Source organism: Penicillium antarcticum (genome assembly GCF_028974205.1).
Source record: "Penicillium antarcticum strain IBT 31339 chromosome Unknown utg000003l_segment0_segment0, whole genome shotgun sequence".
NCBI lineage: Eukaryota > Fungi > Ascomycota > Eurotiomycetes > Eurotiales > Aspergillaceae > Penicillium > Penicillium antarcticum.
In genome coordinates, this window is record NW_026695301.1 from 3,033,811 (window position 1) to 3,060,398 (window position 26,588).

The window sequence follows — 26,588 nt, forward strand, 5'->3', positions numbered from 1 at the left end:
GTGTGTCATATTCTCCCCTTGTTGAGCAAGTACAACCAGATCGATTTCTTGTTGTTTTTGTTGCAGAAGACCCACTGAAGCAGAATGAACCTATCATATCCGTATCTCCGACGCCACGAGTCTCAACTTCCCTGTCGTCAACAGGACAACAGGGTGTTTGTTGCCTCTTGCCTGACACTTGTCAAATTGCCCGACCCGACAGATCTGCCATATGAGTTGATTGCTATGGTGCTTGACTTGGCCTTTTATGTCAAGAATCTGTGCGGCCTGTCTTTTCTGAGCTACAGGTGACATAGCTTTGCTTGGCCACATATACAATAAGTGGACATTCTTTGACAGGATTCTAGAGATCTGTATGCACAGCCCCCATTAATGCCTATATCGCATTACTGGTGCGAATTTTGGTTGTTGGGAATTGGAGCTTCGTTGGTGGTGGACCGCCAAGTCAGATCTACCTGCTGCCAAAGGAGAAAGGATTGATTCACAGCGCTACACGTGAGATAGACTCGGCAAATCTTGAGACGCATCTTTAGAAAGTCTGTCTCGGCGAGATCATCGTCCTTTGATGACCATTCTTCTGGTATCTCTTCCAAGTCTTTCGTTCCTCTATGCCCATGTGCCGTCTTCGGATTCTATTCTGAGATATATTCTAGAACAAAGCCTTGATAAAGGTGGCTGGAATCATGTTGTTCTCTGAGTGGGCTCAAGTAACTGTACTTTTTCCCCGAAGAGTTCAATTACCCGGCCCATGAGCGGTACGAAGCAATGTTAGCGGTACGAAACAATGTTAGATGAATACCTCGATAAACCATATGAATTCCGTATATATAATCATTTTATCAAAGTGCCAGTGGAGAAGGTCGGAAAGTTGTTTGACCTCAGTTGTGGTTTCCACAGTACCGCGCCATAGTGACAGACGAAGATAGTCAAAGACACAGGCTAGAACTCGCTGAAAATCTGTGGCTACATACAAGCTCATAGCGTTCGGTGATCACCGTAAGATCGAATTGGAGTAACTCGTCGCTTTGACAGCAAATTTTACATGGGGGTTAACTACATAGCCGGCATTCGTCCCCGGTGATTGATCTCGGGGTCTGATCTGAATCGTTGATTGGCCAGCCCGCGAGTATTCAAACGGATCGGCATAAATGAAGAAAAATCGCATTCCCCCAAATCGAGGTCTGTTGTCATTTTATAATTCTATTGCAACATTGAAGATGGAAGTTCCACCCGATGGAGGTTATGGGTGGGTGGTTGTTGGTGCGATCTTCTGGAACAATGCACACCATTGGGGTCTTGTCTCGGTAAGTTGCACCAAAACGCTATAGCAATTACCAGACTGATCATGTTTAGAGCTATGGTGTTTTCCTAGCATATTTCCTCTCAAACTCAGATTTCACTGAAGGTACTAGTCTTGACTATGCATTCATCGGTGGACTTTCCGCCTCACAGGCCCTTCTTATGGCGCCGCTTGCTTCTATTATAAATCGGCAATACGGCTTGAAAGTCGCAATGAGTCTGGGTGTCATTCTTGAGACGGCGGCGCTTCTGGGAGCATCGTGGAGCACAAAGGTTTGGCAACTATATTTGAGCCAAGGAGCCTGCTTTGGCTGGGGACTGGGTCTTCAATATGTCTCGACCATTCCGCTCATCCCGCAATGGTTTGCGAAACGCAGAAGTCTTGCGGCGGGTTTGGCTGCTGCTGGCAGTGGCACTGGAGGCTTGGTATATTCCTTAGGGTCGAATGCCATGCTTGAGCGATTTGGCTATGGTTGGACATATCGTGTCCTAGCTATTGTGCAATTCGTTGTGAACTGTGGCTGTTTGCTGCTCATTCGAGACCGCAACAAGCTGACCGGAACTAAGACCTCAAATCTCAAGATCTCTGATATTTTCAAGCGATATGAGCTTTGGCTATTTTGGGGTTGGAGCTTCTTGAGCGTCATGGGGTTCATGATCATCTGGTATTCGCTGGATGATTTCGCTCGCAGTCTGGGACTCAGTTCACACCAGGGATCTGTCGTCACAGCAATCATGAATTTGGGAACAATCATCGGGAGGTCGGGTACAGGATACGTCAGTGATCATCTCGGAAGAATGAATACGGCATCCTTCGCTACGTTTGTTACCGGTGTGCTGTGCCTTGTGCTTTGGACCTTGGCCCGCTCCTATGCTGCGACCTTGTGTTTTGGCTTTTTTGGCGGGCTGGTCTTTGGAACCTTTTGGATGGTGTGTGCTTCTCCACACCTTAATCCGGGCTTCAGTACTAACCTAGGATATAGGCCGTGGCTCCACTCGCAACCGAGGTGGTTGGGTTGAGATACTTGCCTTCATGCTTGACACTGACATGGGTTGTTTGCGTGATTCCTGCAACTTGTAAGCCAGATATTTACTTCTGAAATATGATTCATCCTTGAGATGCTAATTTACGACAGTCGGAGAAGCTATTGGTCTCGAGCTCAGAACCAGCGGAGATCGCGAATATCTTCATGTCCAGCTATTTGCTGGCTTCATGTATATTGGAGCCTCAATATTCGTGTCCATGCTTCGTATTTGGAAGATGTCGACTCTTCCCGAGGTATCTAGCGTGCTGCATACATCGGAAGACTCCAAGGAAACCGCAGTAGTCTCCGTGGAAGCGAATGGTCCCCGAAGCACACTGAAGCAGTGGTTGAAGGCAAACAAAGTGTGAGACTGAAATGGGACTTGGCCTTGTTCAAATTGTGCAAAAAAAGAGTCGACTTCAAGCCCCACCGTTCAGAATTTTAACGACATGCATATAGTAATGAGCATACAGACAAATGAACACGATAATATCTCTTTTTAATTGTTTGCCGGGCTTTTTGGTTATTGAAATTGGCATTTTGTGCCAAATGAAGAACAGTATTTCGTTGCTCAGTCGCTTACTGACACCCTTTCCTCTCACTTGCATAACACGAGTCCGACAGCAATCTCACCAAAAGATAGGGCTTTTTGTGATCTCACGCTATATCTCATGTGCGATAATTATCAGCCCATATAATCTCTGAAAGTTCGCTGGATCTGACTTAAAACCCACCGAGGCTCATACATATCACACTAACCCAAAAGGGAAGTCCTTGAGAGCGGGCCCTGAATGCCAACCTCTTCCATCTCTCCACAACGCGTGAATCGAAGCGAGCTGCCCAATCATGAAATCGCGTTCGGCTAACAATATTAAACAGCTCATTCAGTCACTAATGTACCCCGGAATGCATCCACCCAGCCACGCTTACTCCTTCTTCAGCTAGGACATTTAGTGGCGTCTCCCCGCTTCAAGCTGATCATCACTTGGCAAGGACAGCCAAATCAAGGAAATGTACTCTGTAATCTACTCTGTTGTCAGCCCGCGGACCTCCGGTGTATCCGTGATGTCCATCTAAGCGACCCGTTCCACTTGTATCTTGGCAAGGAATGAAGTAATTAAAATGAATGGCACCCCAGGCCGGTCAGGTCAAGGGCACAGGAACAGCAGTGTCGAAATATGAAGTACCAGTTTCTGCTAAGCTCACTGCTCTTGGTTAGCCAAGCTTTCGCGGCTCCTTCTCCCAAAAAGAATGATAAGCCTTGTGTCAGTTCGCACGGGGGTCTCCGAGTCTTGCATTACAATAACTTGGGCCCGCGGAACAATGGGACATCTGCTGTCCTTGCATATAGCCGCTTGACCTACGCAGATGCTGTATCCAAGTGTGTCACCATTGGCGAAAACCTTCACCCCTGGTCTTCGAAGTGCCGCGATAACCAGACTCAACTCGGGTACGAACTGGACTATCTTATCTTCGCGAAGGAGCTTCAAATCCATGATTTTCTATGGATTTCGAATGAACAACAACATGGGAAAGACTGCTACGCCTTTTCAATTTCTCACAAGAAGGTCGTTCAAAGGGAATGCAAGGACAAGTATCCCGTTCTCTGCACATCTACTCCTCCCCCAACAACCGACCAGGACGGAGCTGCCAGGGACACGACAAAGTTGAGTGTTCGATCCAAGGACTACACCCTGACTGGATATCGTGATGCCCGATCCTTCCGCTTCCTCGGTATTCCCTTCGCCAATCCCCCTGTCAAGGATTTACGCTTCGCACCGCCACAAGCGTATACCGGCCCCAAGGAACTCGATGCGACTACCATGGCAGCCTCATGTATTCAGTCTCTGTCGAGCTTTGGAACACTTGGTGTTGGTGGAATCTCCGAGGATTGCCTATATCTGAACGTGTATACTCCAGCCCTTCCTGCTGAAGTTACCAAGAAGACTGCACTCCGCCCTGTTGCTGTCTATCTCTATGGAGGTGCATTCACCAAAGGTAGCTCAGCCATGGTCGACTATGACGGCGGTAACTTTGCCAGTCGGAGCGATGTGGTTGTTGTAACTCTCAATTACCGTGTTGGAGCATTGGGATACTTGTCAACCGGAAATCTCACTATTGGAAGTTATGGTACTCATGACCAGATCATGGCACTGAAATGGGTTCAAAAGCACATTTCGTCTTTCGGTGGTGATCCATCCCACGTCACTGTCTTTGGGCAGTCCGCTGGTGGTCAAAGTACTGTAGCTTTACTTTCTTCAACTCAAGCGAAGGGTCTCTTCTCTGGTGCACTTGTGCAGTCTGCACCCATGGATCTCCCATGGTTCCCTCGGGATCTCTACGCTTACTATATTGCCCCTGAAGTCGGAAAGGCAGTAGGCTGCGAGAACATCACATCGGAGAAAGCATTCCTGAAATGTCTTCGTTCAGTTCCTGCTTCGAACTATCTGGACAACTCCACCGATTTCCAAAGTGCCACCAAAGCCATCTCATCCAGCATCGCCAAGCACTACTACCAAAACACAGAGTTACTCTCTGCTACCGAGCCCTTCATGCCAAAGGTCGACGACTCGGGCTCAGGAGTCATTGACGACCAATTCCACACCCTCCTCGCAAACAACAAACTCCCAATACGGGTGCCGACGATGTTCACAACTGTCCGTGATGAAGCGAGCCTCTATACAGGCCGCCAGGTCCCGAACCTCGGTTCTACACAAGTCGCACTGGACATCCTACTCAAAACCACATACGGCAGTGAGCTGGCCCCGAAAATGATTTCTTCGGGTGCATTCAATGTCAAAAAATCGGACTCAGATGGTGTTCGCAATGCCGCTTCCGCTGCACTTACCTATAGTGAATGGACCTGTGCCCAGGGTTATATTCTCAATCAAGCCAGATCGGTATTGCCATCACTGTACGAAGTCGAGATTACAGATGGTCATATTCAGACTACTGTCAATGTGCCGGATATCTGTTCCCCAAATAGCGTTTATAATGCTTCCTGTCACTCTTCTGATGTCCTGCTCGCGTGGGGGACATTGAACTCCAAGACGAATAATGTTGATCCCTACCGCAATGATGAAGAGATTCGTCATTCGCAAATGCTTCATGATATCTTTGGTTCATTTTTCCGGACTCGCAACCCCAATCCTGATTTGGAGTTTTTGGGGGTTCGCGGCCCGGCGTATGCTGCTACACGTGAGATCTTTGCTGGCGGGGAGAAGATTTCTTCGCACCATGAGCATAGCTGTGGTGATAAGGGTTACTCTATTGAACAGTATCATCCTTCGCAGCGAAACCTGACTCTTTTGGGGATGCCGCCTTCACAAACCATTAACTTTGAGGACTCGGATCAGTGTGCTGTTTTCCGGGACTACGGATTTACTTTCCAGAGGGCGATGTTGACAGATTAATTTCACATTCTGGGTTGACTTTGAAATAGAACATTGTGTCATTGAATCATTTTCTTTCGCTATCGCAACTCAAGGCATATAATTTATTAGGAACAGAAGCTTGCTTGGACTTTTGCCATCGTCTGCAGACTAAATTCATACACAATCCTGACTTGAGATGAGCTCCAAGATTGCTTTTGGGATAAAAAAACCAGCTCTTATAGGTAAGACCTTTAAGTAGATAATTGGACGCGTAAAGGTATTGTGGGATTCAAATCGGTAAGAGTTTCTTAACTTCTTCTGAACGGGGCTTAGGGCAAGACCACAGATCCCTTGCATGGCCAAAGATGACGCTATCGAATCCGATCGTTCATAGACACAGCCTCGCTGTTAAGGCTATGTAATATGACATAATATTCGTAAAAATCATAACAGAGTATTTTAATAAAACAAAAACACTAAAGCATACGAGATGGGATAATATGAGAATAAACTGAGCACAAAACGCTAGAGGAAACCACGCCGAAACAGGATGAAAGTGTAATGCTGTCGTGATAGAGCTGAGATGTAACGATAATGCAAGTGAATGATAAATGCAAATCGAAAACGCCGAAGAATTTATAATCATTGCAAGAGCATGTAATAATCTGCAGTCATGTTAAATCCGTCATTCGTAAATCGGGACTCTGCGCGAAGGGATATATCCCGGATCTTCATGAACTGTTTCTGGGGTGTATCGCTTTGCAGCTGCGCTTCTTGGACTAGCCCAGCCTGGGCCACGGTGGAAACCTGCACTGCTGTATGATCTTGGTCTTTCGGAACTGCTTCCTCCGCTGCCTGGTCGGCTGCCGCCTGTGCTTCCGCCGCTGTAGCTTCCTCGTCTCATTTCTTCTGCGGCGTAGGGATCTAAATGGCGTGGGACTGCTCGGGGTGGGGGTGGTGTGGGTGCTCTGTATAGTGGTGGGTCTGGTGCTGCTGGTGCTGGGACGGAATCGCCGAAAATGAACTCGCGGAATTTCACACCTGCTCCTGCTCTTGAGCGAGAGCGGTCTTTCGTGTGCACTCTGGGCGATGATTCAGGATGGGATCGGCTGGACCGGCTTGATCTTGAAGAGTGACTTTCGTGACTCCGGCGCTGTCCCCGAGGTGCTGATGGGGAGAGATCTCGCATTGGTCTGCGTGTGTATGCTTCGTGAGAGTGTCGCCTGGCACTACTGCTGGAAGGAGGTGAGAGGTTGCGTCGCTCACGATGACGGTGCTTTGATGCACGCTCCTCGGACTTGCGGTGGGTCTCATCAGACGATATATCTGAAACATCCGGCATCTCGCCAGTTCCGGGGCTAAGTGGGTGACTTTGGAAAGTGGCATGGTCTCGACCCCTTGAGCGGGGCGGACGCTCAGGCCATGGAGGTGGAGATGAAACTCGCGGAGTTGAGTAGCCCGATCTAACGCCTGGTCTGTGTCCCATAAATGCAGGGTACTCTGCACTCGGACTGGGCCGTCGATGACGATGTCCAGCGCGTTCGGGGTCCACATGACTCTGACGTTTTGATCCACTGCGTCTTGAAGTGCGGAAATAGTCATCCTCATCGGGCAGAGGGTCCTTGCCACTGAAATGATAGTGATATGTTGCAAAGTCTGGGGGTGATGCGCGCTTGGAGTGTCTTTTCAAGTAATCATGCTCTAGTCGCCGACTCACGCCTTCATGCCACTGCAACATTTCGGGGTCTGGTTCAGAGGGAAACGCGTCCCTAGGGATGTCTTTGGGAAATATTCGACCCTCCGCATCTGTAATATCCCACAGACTAACAGCATTCTGCAAGTACTGTGAATGTTCATCCGGGTCCATCAACAGTTGGATTGTCTGCCATCGCACAAAGCCATTTGGGAGTAAGGACGGGACTGAAGGTGGTTCGTAGGGGTTTGAGGATGGCTGGAGACTGTGAAAGCATCCTAATGACTGGTAGATAAAAGACAAGGCCTGCGACTTGGTCTCGAGGAATAGAGGGTCGTAGTTACCCCCGACTTTACGATAGAAGCTCGCCAGTCGCTCGGGGGTGATATCGGTGGTGCCGTTGGTATCAAATGTAGGCTGATATATCAGATCATGTCAGTATCATTCTTCCGGTCTCCACTTTCAGGCTGTAGACGCGGGGGCTTACCAGCAACTGCGCGATTCCCAGACACAGATGCTCCAGTAGCGGGGCTGGGCTTTTGTCGGGATTGATCAGCGTACCCCAGTAATTCTCTGCAGAAGACATGGCAAGAATGTGAGAATATGCAAGGCGATTGCAGCATGTTCAAAGTCCAGTTAATTCTGAAGTCCGAAGTCCAGAAGCTCAGCCCGAAAGATAAAGAGAGCGGTCAGGCACGGGACCCACTGCGGGGGAACCAAGGAATGCGAAGTATATAATTGTTTGTTTACTCAGTAGTTATACTCAGTAAGTATTTGTATATGCTGATGTATATGATAGAGCTGAGAGCTGAAGGCTGAGAATGATACTTTGAACTACATGTGATCTTTCCCGTGACTCACTTGCTCTCATGTTGCGTGATGTTTGAAGCCTAATGTGGCGCATTGTGACCCAATCAGCGGATGATGCACTCGATCGGGCTGAGTAGGAACACTTTGAATTAATATCGTTAGATTTGGCTTCTGTGCCTAAATCTCACTTGGTACTTGGTCTTCGGGTATTTCCACGTTACTTATGTCACACTATGCAGACTGTCGGAGTATATTCCTATATCTGTTCCGACACCGGTCTATGGTTCGCCACAGCATCTCATGTCACAGATGAGGTCACACCGAGCCTCCTTATGCAGTCCATAAAGAGAACTTCGGCCACGAGGACATAGCATCAGTCATGGAAGGATCCAGGAAATCAAAATCAACATCAGGCTGTGCTAGGAACTCCTCCATACCCTCTCCCAGGAAGGACATGTCGTTCGTAAGGTTTCCTGGTGCAATGGCCTCAGGTACACTGCCCACAAGGCTCAAGTCACTTGGTCTTCCGCCTAAAAGAGTGGGCATCATTGAAGGATGTGCACCACTTTGATCGTTAACAAAGGACCGATCGAATTGAAGAGAAGGACGCGACTCAGATGCACCCTGTTGGTCCAAGCGCTGTCGGACACACTCAAGATTATCATAAAATTCGGTCGCAGCCAGATTTCCATGGTTACTCATTGCCCGAAGAATCTCGAATGCTGCCTCGAACAGAGAAAAGTCACCGCTATTCTCTGGATACACTTGACTTGAGATGACCATGATAAGTGCCGAAGAAAATAGATAATGAGCATAGAAGTAGCCAAAAACTGGGAGCGATCCGTTTGTCCACTCATCCACGATAAGTGAGTGGGTGTGTCTTGCTGCGTGAATGCAGGCATCGCTGAGCGTTTTAAGGGTTTGACGGATATTTGGGTGGGCAGCATCTTCTTCAGGTGGCTCTGAATATGTAGTTTGAATAAGAGCATACAAAAGGACCGGTCGACTGGCTAACATAATACACTATGCTCAATTAGGATGGAGTGTTTCATCTTTTACTCGGCCGTGACTCACTTGGTTGAATTGCAAATGCAATGATATGACATTCTTCAGAATCGGACCTTCGCAATTGAGTCTGATATTCGGAGCCAGAGCGCAAGCCCATTGTTTCAAAGAAATAAGAAGCTTCTGTTCGCGCTGCAAGAATGACTCGGGATGTTTCTTTCGGCTATACACCCGGTCGATAACCTGTCCTGTGATCCTAGCAAGTTGAATACTCGCTGTCAAGAACTCCGTGTCAGAGAATTCCTCGTTATGAATGTCACCAGGCACCGTGGACGGCATCTTGACATGAATATCCTCATCGGCAATTTGGATTGGCCAGCCGACTTTCGAGCCATACATTCGGTCAAAGACATAGATCCCCCACCATAATCTTGTTCGATGCTGGCGGTCAACTGGATCAGGACATTTGGATTGCGGTATGTCATGATTCAATCCCAAGGTCAACCCCAGGCGCATCGCGCTGCCAACAAGCAAAAAGGCAGAGTGGCGTCTGTTGAGGAAGAATGAATATAGAGACTGAATAAATTAGCTCTTGATCATGCGACGCAAAGACAGTATTTCATACCAGAAGCAACAAACTCTCAATATGCGTCAGACTTGGACGTTCAGGCAAGATAAGGATCATCGTCATCGCATTTACATAATAAGCGGCGCCAGGAACATTGCATTCAAGCGTCGAATTCGATCGTGCAGAGTATGCTTCACCAAGAGCAAATAAAGCGAAGAATTTGCAAGTTAAGACAGGATTGTCGAGGTTTCTATCTCGGTAGGCATCTTCCAGCTGATCAAATGTCGACTTGCGCAGCACCAAATGATACACCCGGCTAACCTGGCTGAATACAATCTGAATCAGAAGCCGAGCTTGAGGAAGACTGGGCCATTCTATTGCTGGGTCGCGGATCTTCATCAATGTGGATTCGGATGTATACTGTGTCCGAGGCATGTGGATTGTCGTCTCCTTCTTTGTGAGAACCTTGCGTAAACGAGTAACGAATGCTGTACATGCTGCTTCTCCAATGTGAATTGGTAGTGACGATGGGTCATAGGGTTGAAACCAGGCTCGTTCTCCCAGCATTGGGTTTTGAACATGTCTATCTGCGGCCGATTCATTGGTAACTGAAGAAGATGAGCAGTGGTTTTCGGGCTGAAAGATAAAGGATTACTTTGATCCGGAACTGAATACTCCCTTGGGGAAAGAAATACTGGCGACTGAGACAATTGATCTCGCAATCGCTGATTTTCAGCTGCGAGCTCGTCGATATAACTTGGACCGTTAGCTTTGCCACGGCAGATTCGCAGTGGATCATACCTCTCATGTACTTTAATTTGGCGATCTCGATTCACATAATGGCAATCGGCGGGGCAACTGGATTGCCGACATTTAGTACATGGCTGGCCTCCACTACACTTCATCTTGTGTGCATGGCATCGTTGACAGCTGGTGATAAAAGATCAGCGGTTTGGTCTTGCTGGAACTGGGTGCCACACTTACGTGATTGACTTCTTTTTCTGTCGCCGAATAGCCGGGTCAGATGTCTTGGACACTTTCATTATGGAATCTGACTTTGGCCTCGGTGTAGATGAAGGAGATGCAAGGAGGTGAATTCTCTTGAGGCTGACGACGTTGGCGGTCGGCAAAACCTTATGTTGCCGAGTGGAGAATTCCGCATCTGGCAGAGAGTGATATAGACATCCAAGTAGTTGGATAGAATTGAACTATCATACTTCTGAATTTAACAATTTGGCAAAAGAATCTCAATTATAGCATATTTGTGGTTGAATTGTACAATCAACGTGAGGGACTGCCCACCTCGTGCAGCTCAGCTCCGTTCGGGAAAGTCACTTTTCGCCGACACCTCAAAGTATACCAGGATCTATGAGTTTCCAGTTTAGATCCAATACGGGCAGCTGCTGTATTTGTTGGTCTATCATATGAACTATATCTCTTTCTATTTCAGACCCAATCATCTTCTGAATCGCAAATGATCCCAAGTTGACCGGTTGGCTACAGTAGGACCAACATTAGCTCTTCTTTCTATTGACCCGTATCCATTCACAACTACCTCTCTCGACGCCAATCACTTGGCAGACTGGTCTAGTTGTACGTATTGTTATTGGGGCCGATCCGAGGCAATCGGCCTACCCCTGTCAAAGATGGACCCGTCCAAGCCGGTGATCTCCCTATAGCATGGGTTCGGGGCCACAAATCAGTCTTGTCGGGTACACGCAACAACAGGGATTTGAACCTTCATTGATTTTATCCGATATCAGAATGGTTAGGGTATCCCTGTGCACACCACAGATATCAGTCTGCCAGTCTCTTGGTGGTCGATCGTTTGAGGCTGTGCCTTATGAGAATCTCGATAAGCGAAGGGAAATTAGTATGTTTCCCTCTCCGGTGCTATTTACGCTTTTGGAGAGTGGGTTGTGTATTTCCCTCTTTCCGATGGGGTGGTTCTATATACTAACGAAGGCACGCTTTCTCTGTTTAAGTTGAATTGAAGTACCAAGTTGGCATTTGGTGGATTTTACCGCTCATTCGTGCCTTTAGATGTAATTTGATATCGTGAATCTACTCCTTGCTGTGTCTGGAATGAATTGAGGAATGCTGTGCAGCTAATTATATACCTTGTAATTCCTACCACGTGATGAATAATAGTTCGACTAAAATCTGCCCTTCCAAGCTTCAACTATGCTAGCCTCTAGACTTGAAGAAGCCTATTTGACTAGTAATCATTATCCACGAATGGCTTTGGGTCGCAGTCCCAGATGATTAGGTGCTTACTCTCTATCCCTTCATCGGCTTGATCAAGGCCTTGACAACCCTGGAGAGGACGAGAAGTGTGCACTTGATCCTCTGATTGCGACCCGATACAAAATGCAATCTCACGGTAGAAACAAAAGTCGAACTATGATTGAGAAATGCAAATTTAGCTAGGAGGGCTCAGCTGATGATGATCGAGCTGACCCAGCCCTACTGCTTAATCGCCAAGAAATAAATTCTTGAGTCATATTCGATATCATCCGTCAAGTTCAAAGGTTGATTAAAGTATCATATCTTTGTTTAAAATGGGGCATTGGCATGTATGTGTCCTTCCGCAGTGCGAACTCGTAAATCGGCAATATGAATTTTGACCGACACACCACCCGAGGACTGACACGTCAGGAATAGTACTTAAATCATCCATACCCAGCCGGTTTAGCTATATGGAAATGCCAAAGATTCAATCATGAGGACCTCTGATATACATTTCGCTGTGAATGCATCGGAGACATGGGTCTACAAGACTCACGACACGGTCGATGGAGTGATTCTATTTACACCACACCAAGATACCGACATCGATGATATCAACGTCTCATTTCAGGGTAAAATAGCAGATTTGAATTAGAGCAAAATCGGATGTTAACGTGATAAATAGGAAATGCACGAACCGAAGTTGAGAACATGAACTCGCATGTCCCACTCCCATACAATGAAATCCGAAAGACCTTCCTTCGCATGGACATAGCACCACTCGACTATTTACTAGACACGAGCATCCTCAAATCCGACAAGAAATATCGAGTCTCGTTTGTATTTGTCGTCCCAGACCAACTCCCCATCCACGCCTGTCACCATGAATGCGCCAATTCTCAAATCCGTCAAGAACACCTGCACCCTCCCCCAAGTCTCAGTCACCAAAAGCACAAACAAAATATCCACGACATGTCACCAAAGATGGCAGAGATTGCATACAGCATAATCTTCACATTATGGCAGCGAAGCGGCAAAGGAGGACGATCCAAGAAACTCCAAGAAGCAACATATCCAATCCAAATCCAGCCTACACGAGAAGAACACGCTCCAATCCTGATCCCAGAGAAGAATAAATACTACCAACTCCATTCTCAAACGACAGTCTCAAAGGGTGTGTTGCGACATACTCTAGGCAAGCTGGTTGTATCTTCCACCCAACCACCAGCAATCCAACTCCACAGTCCCCAGCCACGTAACGGTTCTTCAACCACGGTGAAAATTGATTTGCGGTTTCAAGCTTTGCTACACATAAGAGTCATGCACCACCTTCTCTGTTAGCTGCGCGATTTCAGCTAAGGGCTTTGACATTCTTTGGTCTGGAGCCGTGAAGGGATTCCCCTGATTTGTCTGATTATTCCACATGGGGTTCTCGTCAAGCTTTTTGGTCTGAACATGTGGCTTTGAATACAGATCGGGATATTACTGTGAACTGGAAATCCCAGATGGAGAATGGTCAGATAGTTTTCAGGGCTTCAGTTCAGGTATCTGTTTCACTGCCGTACCATCGACGTTATCCTATTACGTTTCATTCGTGTTTGATGTCTCGTGTCTATTCAGTGAAGGTAAGTTTGTTCTATCGGGCGCATGAAAAGTCGAAGGGGACTTCATCTATATCTCTGTCTGTTCCAGTGGAGCTTTGTGCTTGAGATTGTTTGACATGTATTTTTATATCCAACCCTTAAGACTGGCGCTTGTTGAAAATGAATAACAAAGTAGCAGTAAGCAATAAGTTAATCAAAACAGTTTCCATTCCTTCCAAGAGAGTTCTGTTGCCGAGACGATAGACTTTTTGTTTCCCACGCGTATGAAGGTTCAATATAGATCGATCACACCTAGACATCACCGGACTATCAAATGCTAATTGACGGCTATTTGACAGCTAAAATTCCCCTAATATGCTTGTGTCAGATTGCATATTGACCGTGCATTGCAAGTCAGATTATTTCGCATTTCTACCATCAAGTTTTGGGTTTGGACATTCCACGATCGACATGCCATCCACAGGTGGCATTCAACACAGCCAATTGACTTGTGTATAGCATAGGCTGGGGTATTCCAGAGAACATCAACAGTGGCAGCCTGTGGATCATAACTAGACTGGTATCCCAGCCTTCGATAGCCCGCGCCGCCCTTTAGAATTCCCTTGGCATTCATTGCTGCCGCGCCTCTTATCTGGACAATAAGTGCTGTCGATGCCCCTATCTAATCTTTCGTCTTACAACGATCGATCTCTTTCTTCCTCATCCGACCATCTAACTCTGGCTTCAACATCGTCAGTTTGATACAACTACATCTGCGCTGGTCCTGTCTCACAACCAATCGACATCCCTTGACTCGTCTGTCAACACAATATAACATTTACCAACCTATTCCGCCAGCTTGACACACCAGAACATTACCATGGCACTTGTGAGAGACCCATTCTTCTGGAAACGCTTCTCAACAGCAGTCCACATGGACGAAGAAGCCAAAGCTGTCGACCAAGGAACACAAACCGCACCAGTCTCGTATGTCCCTTTCATCCCTTACTTGCGCCTGAACACCGGCTTACAGACACTAGAGCATCATGGCTATCCCGCGAACGACGAAAGCGCAAGAGATCTATCATCTGTGGCTTCGTGATCTTCTTCGCCATTGTCTTTGCTGTCGCCGCTGGAGTGATCATCTGGTGGCTTGCTAAGAACAATTGGCTCCAACCTGGACCTGATGAGACTCCCTGAACGTCAGTGACAGTGATGGTGATGGTTTCATTTGCATTGAGTTGGAAGTGTTTGTTTTTGGTCTGGTTAAAAGGAGTTATGGGATTGCACGAATGGAGATATACCCGCCGCTTGCTCCAGTGGCTTGCATTATAGATATTCATATAGTTCAATATACATACAATCATACAATATCATACTAAGTATATTCGCCTATCTTCTTCAAATCGCCTATCGCCCGAGCGCATGCACCTGCCGCAATTGGCCTAGTGGGTGGTGTTATCAACTCGACTTCACCTCTTGATATTCTTTCTCTCTTTCTTTCTTTAAGCTTCAATTCATTCACAGCTACTTATTTTTTGCCCCTTAACCCTTGCTTATAACTTGACTGCCACACTTACAATTACCCCAGACTCAAAAAGGCAAACACCGGCTAACCTCGGCCTTATCGCATTCTCCACTCCCCCGCATAAATAACCCCAACTTCTCTTTCTCCTCCTTACACCGCAACATCATGTTACCCCCATTCGATTACTTCGCCTACAGGCGTCTACGGTAAGCTATCCCTATGAATTTACAACATGGTTAGTTGTCTCACAATCACAGAGCTCAAAAACAAAAAGAGCGCAAACTCCGCTTCACAACCGGTTTGCCGCACTACTACCACCAACGCATCGGAGCAGCAGATAAGAAGATCATCAACCAGCCCATCGAACAACTCGTTCACGATGTGCAGGACTCCACTATCTCCGCTCTTGATGTGTTGCGCACCTATGGCAAAGTCGCCGTGAAGGCTCAGAAGGAGTCGAACTGTATTACTGAGCTGCTGCTCCCCGAGGCGGAGTCTTGGCTGGAGAATGATGTTAACCTCAAGGGTCCTCTTGCTGGAATCCCTGTTTCTCTCAAGGATTCTATTCATGTTAAGGGCTTTGATGCTTCGGTTGGGTATGCTGCTATGGCAGGTAAGCCCATTCTGGAAGATGGGCCTATGGTCAAGTTGTTGAAGGATGCTGGTGAGTATCCTGTCAAAACTGTAATTGGATGGCTGCTAACCTTTGAAGGTGCCGTGCCATATGCTAAGACTGCTCTGCCAATTACTTTGCTCTCTTTTGAGTCGACTAATGGACTCTGGGGTGTATGCCGGAACCCGCATTCCCCAGGTTACTCGCCTGGTGGCTCAACCGGTGGAGAGGCAGCTCTGTTGGCCCACGGTGGCCGCATCGGTATTGGATCTGATGTTGCTGGTTCCGTTCGTGTTCCTGCTGCCTGGAGTGGTATCTATTCCCTGCGCTGCAGTACCGGCCGTTGGCCCAAGGGCGGCGTGAGCACCAGTATGCCCGGCCAAGAAGGCATCCCCAGTGTCTTCAGTCCCATGGCTCGTACCCTGGATGATCTCAATTACTTCACCCGTTCCATTATTGGCATGGAGCCTTGGAAGTATGACCACACTGTTCACCCCATTGCCTGGCGCGATGATCTCGAGGCTCAAGCTCAGAGCAAGGTTCTCCGTATTGGTCTAATGACCTCTGATGGTACTTAACGTCCCCTTCACCCTATATCTCAACTCACATCTAACCCGGCCAGGCGTCGTCCCCCCTACACCAGCCATTGAACGCGCCCTCTCCACTACTGTTGCAGCTCTCACCGCAGCAGGCCACACGGTAGCAGAGATCACCACTCCGCCAACAGCAGACCCCTTCACAGGCCTGAACCTCGCGTCGCAGCTCCTCAACTCAGACGGCTGCCACCACTTCAACGCCCCACTGAAGAGTTTCGAGCCCTCAGACCCAGGCGCCATCCAACTCTCCCGCATCGCACACCTCCCCAGCCCCCTGCGCTACCTCTACTACCTCTACGTCCGCTACATCCGCCGCGACGCAGTCTCAGCAGCCCTGATCCGAAACTTCGGTCCCAAGTCCTCCGCCCAGCTCTGGACTCTAACAGCTCAGCGCGAAGCCTTCCGCGCAACCTGGCATAAATGGTGGGACGCAGAGACCCAGCAATTCGACTTCATCCTCTGCCCGGTCAACGCGACCCCCGCTCTGCCCCATAACGCCATGCACGATGCCGTATCTTCTTGCGGTTACACTTTCCTTTGGAATTTGCTTGATTACTCTGCCGGCGTTCTCCCCGTTGGTCACGTAGACGCTACCCGCGACGCCCTCGTCACGCCTTATAAGACGGCGCTTAAGCGTCTAGGCGCTGATCACGGTATTGCCCGTGGCGCGTGGAAACACTACGACTCCGCTAAGATGGCCGGTCTACCTACTGCCGTGCAGGTTGTCGGTCGGCGCTGGCAGGAGGAGTCGGTGCTGGGATACATGGCTATCGTGGAGAGGGCCTTGGACGCGTACCGCGACCCGCAGACTGGACTGGGCTGCAGATATACCCTGCTCGAGGTGGATTAAACAGAATATGAAATGGGATATGATTTGAGCGATAGTGATCTCCCGTCCATACAGTAGTGTCTAGTATGCATGTACATGTATCTACACTAATCTCGTTATCTGGCTTGCATGGTTTCCCGCTCTCCGAGACCAAAATTACTTACAACTTACTCTCCCCAACCTATTGTAGAGTGAGCCTCCCACTCTGACACTAATCCAACAGCGGCACCTGTGCCGCACAATACGAACCTGAGACGATCTAGTTACCACCAATGCAGATCTATGACCCAACACCCCCCACACCCACTACCGATCATGGCTTATGATTCGTCTAGAAGCAACACGCGGGCGCGGATGCGGATGCTCTGCATTTTGCACCATTTCTGCAACCATTTCTGCATTGCTGTCTCGGTTTGGATGTTGGTTTGTTGGTTCTTTTGTTGATTGGGCTGCTTCTCTATTTTTTTTTTTTTCTTTTTGCCACTATACCGGCTTTTACAGGATCAACAAGGGCTGTGTGTTGTTTTTACGAGGGATCGTCGGTTGTAGTGTTTGCTGGTGAATGGCATTGTTTCTGGTTCGTGTGCTGAATTTTTTATGGTTTAGTTATTGGTCGGGGATTTCTCTATGTATAGACCGGGTCAGACTATTTCGAGTCCACTATAATTGTTGCTTTGCTTTGTTGCCGAGTCTGCACGGTCATTTCTGTTTCAAGTCTGTTGTCTATTTATGTGAATGTGATTAGTCTGAGGCTGGTTCGGAATTACCAGGCCAGGCTAGGTGTGTATTGAATGAGAATTCGGAGTCCGAAGATAAATACTAGCGCCGAAAGTGGGTTAACAGTAGTCCAGGTTCTTTTTGTTTGTTCTATTTTGCCGATATGACCATACCTGGTGGTCTGATGTCTGTGATCTTTTTTCTATACTATTCCTCTTATTGGCTGTGAGCCTTGCGGCCCTGTCGCACGGAGATTAGTTGGCGTGAGTGTGAACTAGTAAGGATCAGTGCGTTAGTGGCTAACAAAGAAGTGTAATTTCAGGGGGGAGAAGGTACTACAGTACATATATACCGTATAACTTGACTTCCCGCTGACGTTACTTGGACTCAGTAAAGAAGTCAATTTGGTCACGGGGGACCCCCCCCCCCCCCCCCCCACTTGCAGATCCACGGGCATTTTTTGACACTCCCCACACTCCACCTTCTTCAAGATGCTACACAATGGCCTCGAAAAAGAAACAGAAGGATGGCATCCATTTTGTCAACGCCAGGCCAGCTTCCGAAATTGAGAAACTGAAAGCCCAGCGTCTGGTACGCGCCCACGTCGGCCGCTGGATCTCCGACCAAACAAAAGACCGCTCGGAAGCTGCTGTGCGCCGTCCAATCCGCAACGCCATTTCCTCCTTATCCGCCAATGACCCTGGTGTCGGTCCGTCCTCGTATGCCCTCGTGTCGCGCTCTGGAAATCGCAACGTCTCTTTTTCGTTTGCGCAACCTCCCTCGCCGTTCCCGCCGTCGCATCATAGCGATAGCAGTGATAGCTCCAGTGGGGAGGATACGTTGAGCGTGATCTTGACCGAGAAGCATGGCGTCGTGCGATGGCGCAAGCGGTCTTCTGTTGCCCGTGAGATCTCGGGTGTCTTCGATCCTTTCGGTACATATCCCTCGCCCGCGCATTTCGATCCGGAGGTAGTTGATCTGTCCGAGCGGTATATTACGACGGTCATCTGGCCGGGTCTTGCGCCGCGGCCGAATACTATCAAGGCGGCGGGTGAATCATGGTTTCCCTTGTCCATGGCGGACCCTGCGTTGTTCAGCGCGTTCATGTTCGGGTCGCTATGTCATCTGCGCGTTCAATGGCAGAATAACTGGGTGCCGGGGACGGTGTTTGGTCCGAAGCAGCAGCAATTATTACAGCAGTGTGAAATGGAATCCATCAAGTTGATCAATCAGGCGGTGCGGGATCCCACTCGTGCGGCCAGTGATGCGGTAATATTGAGTGTCATCTGTATGGCGCATCACCAAGCCGAGGAGAAGTTGGTTTATCGACATCAGAAGACGGCTTTCAACCCGCCATTCCCGCGACTACAGTGGATTGATGTGTATGGATGTTTACCGCCAAACATGATCCACATCCAAGGCTTGATACAGCTGGTCAAGATGCGAGGTGGATTGCGAAATATCACCACAACCGGTCTGGCCGCGACAATATGCTTGTATGAATCTTTTTCTCCAGTTTCGGTGACCTACTAACCTTTTCAGTTCCGCCATTCTCACCTGCAGTTCCCTCTGTGTAAACCCAGGCTTCGAATTCTGGCCCCTAGATGAGAACCGCCTGGATATGGGCATCTATGAAGTATTGGATTTCACTCCATCAGATACAGAACACGGTTTCGCCCGCCTCCAAGCAATAGGCGCAACCTACGAAATGGCAGAAGCCTTCCAAGCAGTCCAGAAATACATCGGAATTATCAAAGCCAGTCCAACATCCACACTAGACGTCTCCCTCCTCGCCGATCGCCGTAATATAGTACAACACACCCTCATCTCTCTCAAGCCTGCTTCAGAGTTGCAGCCTTTCTTCTCGCATCCCACTCATGCATCTACATATGAAGCATGCCGTCTCGCCGGGCTGGTCTTTGGCGTAGGCGTTATCTTCCCCATTCCCGCTCAAAATACCCCCCTCCACACCCTCGCTCGCAGTATCCAGTCCATCCTCCTTGAGCCCACTTCGTCTGCATTGTGGTCCTCGCCTTCGGCCCGCTTTGCGCTCATTTGGATTTTGACTTTGGCTGGTATTGCTGCTCACAATGCGCCGGAGCGTGCTTGGTTCGTTTCTGCTCTCGCGGATATCACTCGTCGGACTGGCTTGTCTTCCTGGGGAAGTCTTAAGTCGGTCCTCGGCTCTATGCTTTGGTATGATACTGCTTGTGATCAGGCTGCTGAGGATGTCTGGTTTGAGGGACAGCGTACAGATCAGCAGCATCAACGTACATATGCGATTAAGTGATATATCAGACGCTCTCCGTGAAATACCTGCAGCTCCTGTCTTCACCCTGATCTTTCTCTCTCCCCTACTCCTCTCTTTCATTCTCATCCTTTCCTTACAACCGAGATATGAAACGTGATCCCGCGACCGGACACATTCATGTCATATACTATCAACATCTATCCCCCTCAGTCAAGCAGAATATATTAATGATACCCATACAGTGACAACCCAGTCCTGTACAAATGTGTGGATTACCCTGGACACATTATCTTTTCTCTTTCCTCTCTCCATCTCCCTCTCTTCTATGTTTCCTTTCTCTTTCTCCTGGATGAGACATACGGATTGGATGATAATGCATACCGCCCTCAACATCGATATCAATCAAAAGGGTGGGCTATTCTGGATAATTGGATTATATCGCGTATACTTGTTACACTCTGCATACTTTGTGGGTTGACATTAGAGATATAATATATAAGATTCTAATGCTACATACCGTTTACCAACAGGGGTAGTTTATCTTGCGGAGCTTGACCATTACAATAGAGTCGTAGGTGAGATAGAGGTATACAAACATAGTCAATCAAGCAGTCAACCATGTCCTCCTTTCATTCTATCCTAATAATCCATATACACGCGCATTATATACTCGATAACCGAGCCAAGCGCCAATCGCTCAAATCAAGAACCAAAACAAACGCCAATCCCCACGGGGGAAAGTACAAACTGGGACAGGATCGTCGTTCCTATAATTGAGACGACCCGCACTTTCACTTTTCATCTTCGGGGGTATTTCGGCGTAAATATGCCGGTGTGTAGGGCTGAGACAGTTATGCGCATAAGACTTCGATTATGGTTTGGTTGTATAAATACATCAAGGTTCTTCTCTTTCTGTCGATATGATATGTACATCTGGATTGGAAGCGGGATGGATGGGATATGACAGAGGATACTTTGACATTCTAGTCACATGGACGTATCCATGCCCATATCTGTACAGTAGCTGTACAGACTACATCAATCTCCAAAATTCAATGACCTTTTCTCGTACGTGGGCTAACGGCCAGCCATTTTCCTTCTCTATGCGTTGGAGAAGGTCGAAAATTAGGTTTTGGGCGAGGGGGTCGTCGATCCATGAGCCACCTGGTCACGTCAGTTGTGTTTGTATAGCGGGCTGAGGTATGACTTACAGCCACGGAGGACGTGGGAGGCTGTGATTCGTAGGGGAGGATCGTCGTCGGCGGAGAGGGCGATTCCGAAGATGAAGTAGAGATTTTCTGTGAGCTCATGCTAATATCCGTTAGCTGTGTTCGTATCATAGCATGAAAGCAGAGCATACCTTTAATCGGACGGGCTGTTCCAAATGCCTCAGATTTGGACTCCAACCCTCCAGTTCACGAATGAACATCAATGCCTTGGCAAGGCAAACATGTTGTATAGCAGTGGCTACAACAATCAGCACAACCCATTAACCAGCAGAAGAAGACATACCATGGCAAGAACTAGTAAACCAAGCAACAGGAAAAGGCTTCCCCCTAGCACGATCCGGCGGCGTAACATGCAACGGCGCAAAAGAATCAGGCCTGCCAGTCTCCCACTCCAGAATCCTCCGTCGAAGCGCAACTTCACCAGCGGAGCCAAGTCGGCCCCCGTAGTTTCGGCCCGAGACATTCCAGCAGAAATCCACTGTTTCGGCTAGCAACCAGATCGCACGGTTTGTCCAGTCGCCGTCGCTCAGGATCGGCTTGGCGACCCACCATCGGCGGAGAACGTCGTCGAACGGGGCGAACGTCAGCCGAAGACATTTTTGGTACGTAAGTGCGAATTGGATGTCTTGGATCACAAAGAGCCAGAAGGACGCTGTTGCTAGCCCTCCTGATATGGCGCAGTCGACGTGTGAGCTTATGTAGACTGAGCCTGCTAGGAGGTGGCGTTGGTGGTCGTTTGAGGGGTTGCAGGCTTCGACTTTATTAGCTGAGTCGGTGGTGGGTGTGCGTTGGTACGTACAGGAGACTTGTTCGAAGAAGCGGAGCATTACGGTTGATGAGATGAGGATGTCGATGCCGATTTCGCTTTCCTGTTTGTCGAGGACTGGGAGCATGATTGAGATGCAGCGTTCATGATACATGTCTTCGAGGTCGGGTGGGAAGTTTTCTGTTGTTCGGGATAGGTGGCAGGCTGATACTGCGAGACATGCATATAGAAGTAGGGACGATGTGGTCGCGCGTTCGACTACATCGGTTGAAAAGTGTCGGCGAGGGTCGCATGCGTCGAGCTGCGATGTTAGCATAAAGTGGGAATTGATCAGAGAGAAACTCACCCATGGTGCAAGGTGCTTTTGAAAATGGCGTAGGAGATACGCCTCGTTGATGTTGGTTAGTTTCGGCTGGTTGACTGGTGTCGGTGTCGATGACTGGGAGGTTGCCGAGTTGGACCGCGAGCCATGATGTGAGTATGGAAGGACCAGGTTTGGGGTGGCCATAGATGATTCCATTGCTGATGAAGGCGTTGAACGAGCTTCAGACGAAGATCTTGACGCTGATAGTTGCCTTGCTACAGGTACAACATAGTATTCAGCCGCGGTCTGATCCGTTTCATCCTTGAAGTCGACTATGCGGTCAGCACAGCATCCACCAGTATGAAGAGACAGAAATACACTCGGAGCGGGTCTCAACCCAGATCTGATCGTCCGGAAAGGCAAGATCACTCTCGCCATATCTCGGGGGACCCTTTCCTCTTAACGACGGATTTTGACCATGTCGAAAGGACACTTCCTCCGACTTGCCGGGAGCCGGCACACATTCGCGGCCAGATCGTTGACAGCGGAGACATTTGGAACCGGATTTATCACCTATTCAAGTCAGTAGAAGAAAGACTTAGGGAGAGATATTCACCTACATTTCAGATGGCGCAGCCGACATGTGAGGCTGGAAACGTTAGCAATCCATCAACTTGGTACGTGATTGAAAACTGACCATCCCCTCATTACGCCAGAGTCCAACGGGGAAGGCTTCCAGAATCAACAGAGAGGCCCCAGGACATATCTAAATAAATAAGACCACAGACCAGAGGTGGGGGTTGGCAGATCATTTGCGTATGTATGTTGGGGTATTATCCAGCAACTACGTTTCGTTGGAGATTAGCTCAAGGAGCGGAGCTCGGGTTTAAAATATACTGAAACTCGAATTGGTTGATCTGGATATAATCTCTGGATGATACCCTGAACAGGAAAACGTCCAGTGCAACACTCCCCACACCCATGGCTGGGCAAACGCCTGCTGAACGTGGTTGGACAACGTCCCCCACAACACAAAGTTTCGGCCTCTGCCATCATGAAACGATCCTTGCCCGAACAAGAAGGATCTCGGGTGTGTCAAGTCGGCTTGGGTCGGGAATTCGGCATGAGAAGAGTAAGAATTAGCGAGTCGCCTTGCCAAGGGAGTGTGCTGCAGAAGTATCATGGCCGAGACAACTCCGTTGAAATGGCAGATGGAGTCAGGGGAGACAACAGCAAGAGCCAATAACATGGAGACGGGATGAATCCCGCAGAATTGGTATAAATCCGAGGTCAGAGCCAGAACCTAAACGGGCGCAACAAGCTTCAGCGGGTTGATATTAGCCTCCCATCTCTTCAGTTGTCTCCTTTTCATTTGTCAGAAATCTTCACCGATTCTCTGGTTGAGACCCGGACCCGCGCCGAGAAATTTGCTGCTCGTGCGCTGCCAGGACCACACATGGGGGAGAAGGAATTTTCAGGATTGGACCGGACACGCCGGGATCGACTCGACAAATCCCGCAAGTTCCCCTGGTGGGTCTTTTGCGCTGGAAATACCGGCATTAGGAGCAGGTAATTTCACTTGAGCCGTGGATAGGTACAGACCCGTCGAACCCTGTCGATCTTGGGGAGACCACCTCTCCGAGGCAGTTGAAGCCGAAGATCTGATTCGATTGTGTTGGATGCTGCAGCAAACCTAAATTTGAGGGCCCGGAGTGTGTGGGTATTATCGAGCTGCCTGATTGAGCTTGCTCCGAGATTACATTCTGTCAAGGTGAAGAAGGAGTGCAAAAGTTGGGATATTTAGTCGACAGTTGACTATTGACTGACGGAAAAGATGAAATGAAGTTGTTGTCAGGTGACAGGAATGGTAGCCTGGTTTTCAAGGCCACCATGCAGGGATGTAGATAACTAACACATTTGTCATTTCATCGAGTCTTATCTACACAGCTTCAAGCAGCTAAGAGTTAGCAGCAGTTAGTGTTGAATATATTTCTCCAGGACTTCATCTCTTTCCTTCTCCACACCCATGCAATAACATGTCCCTCCCCCGTATCTCCTTCCTCGAAGGATGGGAGCGCAACCCCACTTATCCCTCCGACGATGAAGACTACCAAGATCTTCCCGAGGGGTCTGTGTCGTCCTCTTTTCCCTCCACCTACAGCAGATTGAACTTCAATCCTTATGCGGGCCCGGGCTGGAACGAAAGACCAGACGATCACGACGATCGATCCACCTTCTTAAATCTGTCTCCAACTACTACGCGCGAGGGACGTGCTTCACCTGCGCCTGTGTCTGCGCGTGCGCAGTCGCCAGAGAGACATGAGCCGGTTCATGTAGAGGTTATTGCGCGCAAGGAACCGTGGGCGGATACCACTGGTGCTTATGAAGTGAGCGCTGCGAGGAGAATTGGTATGTTGCTTTCCCGGTGGGGTATACTTCAGCTAACTGGTGCGGGTCATAGCCCAGGTTTGTACCGCCGTTGTATATTGCTTTTTGGCGGCTGGTGTTGTATTTGGATTCGCAGCTATCAAGCCAATTCTGATTCGTGAGAATGTATATCGCAACCTTTGCACAAAGGCGGAGCTTGATGAGGGGGTTGATGTATGCGATAGGCAGGAGATTAGGTTAGTAGCTCCCTCTTGCTCCGCTGGTTCGATTCTAACATTGGCAGGTTGAATCTGATGTTCACCATCGCAGCTGTGGTAACCAATGTCTCGGCTCTCCCTGTTGGGACGATCTTAGACGCATATGGACCCCGCGTGAGTGGGATCATTGGCAGTTTCTGTCTCGCTATCGGAGCACTGCTGTTCGGAACAGCGCATAAACTACCATTCGATGGATACATTCCTGGGTATTTGTTCCTCGCGCTAGGTGGACCATTCGTGTTCATCACGTCATTCCATCTATCAAATACGTTCCCCGCACGATCAGGTCTAATCCTGTCCATGCTGACAGGAGCATTCGATGCCTCGAGTGCTCTATTCCTGATCTTCCGCCTTCTCAACGAACATACCGACGACCTTGTATCAATCCCCAGTTTCTTCGCGGTCTACCTCATCGTCCCACTTTTCATCATCATAGCACAAATCTTCATCATGCCAGCAAACTCGTACAAAACAGCAGGCCAGCTAGTACAACAGGCAGAAGAACAAGTCGCAGATGAAACAAATGACCACATAGACGACTCAGTCACCGACCAAGACGAACGCGAACGTCTTCGCAAAGACAGACGCCTCCGTCGCCAAAGCATCGTCAACCAAATCCAAAGCCTCCTAGACGACGGCACCGCATCCGTCGTCTCAGCCACCACAATCGACGACACAGTCTTCCACATCGACGCCCACCTCTCTCCACCCAAACCTTCTCCTCCAGTCCTCCCCAAATCCCATCCCCAACCCCAGCCCTCCCAAGGCGGCGTCTGGGGCGTCCTCCACGGCCGCAGTGCCCTAAACCAACTCCGCACACCATGGTTCACCCTGATAACAGCCTTTACGGTATTAATGATGCTCCGGATAAATTACTTCGTCGCAACCCTCCGCAGCCAATACAGTTACCTGCTTACACCCCACACAGCAAAGACGATAAACACCTTCTTCGACATCGCTCTTCCAATCGGTGGTCTCCTCTCTGTTCCTTTTATAGGAACTTTCCTGGATACCTTCCAGACCCGCACCGTCCTGCTCATCCTCGTTTCCACAGCTACTGCTATTGGAATTCTGGGCTGTATACCGGATAGTCTACCCGCGGCATATGGAAATATCATTCTCTTCGTGCTATACAGACCTTTCTATTATACCGCCGTCTCCGATTACGCGGCCAAGGTCTTTGGTTTCCAGACTTTCGGAAAGGTATATGGTCTTGTCATTTGTTTAGCTGGGGTTGGTAATTTCGCTCAGGCCGGTTTGGATGCGCTTACGCTTATTGTTTTTGGGGGAGATCCTATTCCTGTTAATGTTGGGCTTACGCTTCTTGTTGCTGTATTTGGTGGTGGGCTTGTTGCTTTTGTTTGGGTTATGACGAATGTTTTGGAGAAGGAGAGGGTTGACGGCGTGAGCGGGCAGGGGGAGAGAGCGCCTTTGCTAAGTGAGACTGAGGGGAGGAATTACGGTGTGTAGGTGATGTCTTTGTTTTTAACGTTTATATCCATATTCATGTTTTATGTAGATATG

General features: G+C 48.7%; 10 protein-coding genes across 10 annotated transcripts; 7 read left to right on the top strand and 3 right to left on the bottom strand.

Annotated features, from left to right (window-relative positions):
* Positions 1-1,217: 1,217 nt before the first annotated feature.
* On the top strand, positions 1,218-2,692 carry N7508_003852 (uncharacterized protein; the record flags this gene model as incomplete). Its single annotated transcript, XM_058461918.1, has 4 exons — positions 1,218-1,304; positions 1,354-2,229; positions 2,283-2,376; positions 2,436-2,692. The coding sequence occupies 4 exons, from the start codon at positions 1,218-1,220 to the stop codon at positions 2,690-2,692; spliced, it is 1,314 nt and encodes a 437-aa protein (XP_058322495.1).
* An 810-nt stretch (positions 2,693-3,502) lies between these two features.
* On the top strand, positions 3,503-5,737 carry N7508_003853 (putative cholinesterase; the record flags this gene model as incomplete). The annotated part of the gene is made up of 1 exon (XM_058461919.1): positions 3,503-5,737. One exon carries the CDS (start codon positions 3,503-3,505, stop codon positions 5,735-5,737), a length of 2,235 nt encoding a protein of 744 aa, XP_058322496.1.
* A 646-nt stretch (positions 5,738-6,383) lies between these two features.
* Positions 6,384-7,977, bottom strand: N7508_003854 (uncharacterized protein; the record flags this gene model as incomplete). Its single annotated transcript, XM_058461920.1, has 2 exons — positions 6,384-7,808; positions 7,879-7,977. The coding sequence occupies 2 exons, from the start codon at positions 7,975-7,977 to the stop codon at positions 6,384-6,386; spliced, it is 1,524 nt and encodes a 507-aa protein (XP_058322497.1).
* Positions 7,978-8,531: 554 nt separating this feature from the next.
* N7508_003855 (Zn(II)2Cys6 transcription factor) lies at positions 8,532-10,817 on the bottom strand (the record flags this gene model as incomplete). The annotated part of the gene is made up of 5 exons (XM_058461921.1): positions 8,532-9,224; positions 9,276-9,782; positions 9,832-10,410; positions 10,470-10,704; positions 10,759-10,817. 5 exons carry the CDS (start codon positions 10,815-10,817, stop codon positions 8,532-8,534), a joined length of 2,073 nt encoding a protein of 690 aa, XP_058322498.1.
* Positions 10,818-12,496: 1,679 nt separating this feature from the next.
* N7508_003856 (uncharacterized protein) lies at positions 12,497-13,408 on the top strand (the record flags this gene model as incomplete). Its single annotated transcript, XM_058461922.1, has 3 exons — positions 12,497-12,635; positions 12,689-13,177; positions 13,359-13,408. 3 exons carry the CDS (start codon positions 12,497-12,499, stop codon positions 13,406-13,408), a joined length of 678 nt encoding a protein of 225 aa, XP_058322499.1.
* Positions 13,409-14,466: 1,058 nt separating this feature from the next.
* On the top strand, positions 14,467-14,786 carry N7508_003857 (uncharacterized protein; the record flags this gene model as incomplete). The annotated part of the gene is made up of 2 exons (XM_058461923.1): positions 14,467-14,573; positions 14,627-14,786. The coding sequence occupies 2 exons, from the start codon at positions 14,467-14,469 to the stop codon at positions 14,784-14,786; spliced, it is 267 nt and encodes an 88-aa protein (XP_058322500.1).
* Positions 14,787-15,279: 493 nt separating this feature from the next.
* Positions 15,280-17,173, top strand: N7508_003858 (putative acetamidase; the record flags this gene model as incomplete). Its single annotated transcript, XM_058461924.1, has 4 exons — positions 15,280-15,320; positions 15,372-15,778; positions 15,827-16,297; positions 16,350-17,173. 4 exons carry the CDS (start codon positions 15,280-15,282, stop codon positions 17,171-17,173), a joined length of 1,743 nt encoding a protein of 580 aa, XP_058322501.1.
* A 1,197-nt stretch (positions 17,174-18,370) lies between these two features.
* On the top strand, positions 18,371-20,159 carry N7508_003859 (uncharacterized protein; the record flags this gene model as incomplete). The annotated part of the gene is made up of 2 exons (XM_058461925.1): positions 18,371-19,365; positions 19,412-20,159. 2 exons carry the CDS (start codon positions 18,371-18,373, stop codon positions 20,157-20,159), a joined length of 1,743 nt encoding a protein of 580 aa, XP_058322502.1.
* Positions 20,160-21,153: 994 nt separating this feature from the next.
* On the bottom strand, positions 21,154-23,127 carry N7508_003860 (Zn(II)2Cys6 transcription factor domain-containing protein; the record flags this gene model as incomplete). The annotated part of the gene is made up of 8 exons (XM_058461926.1): positions 21,154-21,284; positions 21,332-21,431; positions 21,481-21,587; positions 21,633-22,416; positions 22,462-22,751; positions 22,798-22,992; positions 23,040-23,068; positions 23,117-23,127. 8 exons carry the CDS (start codon positions 23,125-23,127, stop codon positions 21,154-21,156), a joined length of 1,647 nt encoding a protein of 548 aa, XP_058322503.1.
* A 1,328-nt stretch (positions 23,128-24,455) lies between these two features.
* N7508_003861 (putative MFS transporter Fmp42) lies at positions 24,456-26,534 on the top strand (the record flags this gene model as incomplete). The annotated part of the gene is made up of 3 exons (XM_058461927.1): positions 24,456-24,828; positions 24,881-25,043; positions 25,091-26,534. The coding sequence occupies 3 exons, from the start codon at positions 24,456-24,458 to the stop codon at positions 26,532-26,534; spliced, it is 1,980 nt and encodes a 659-aa protein (XP_058322504.1).
* Positions 26,535-26,588: the final 54 nt, after the last annotated feature.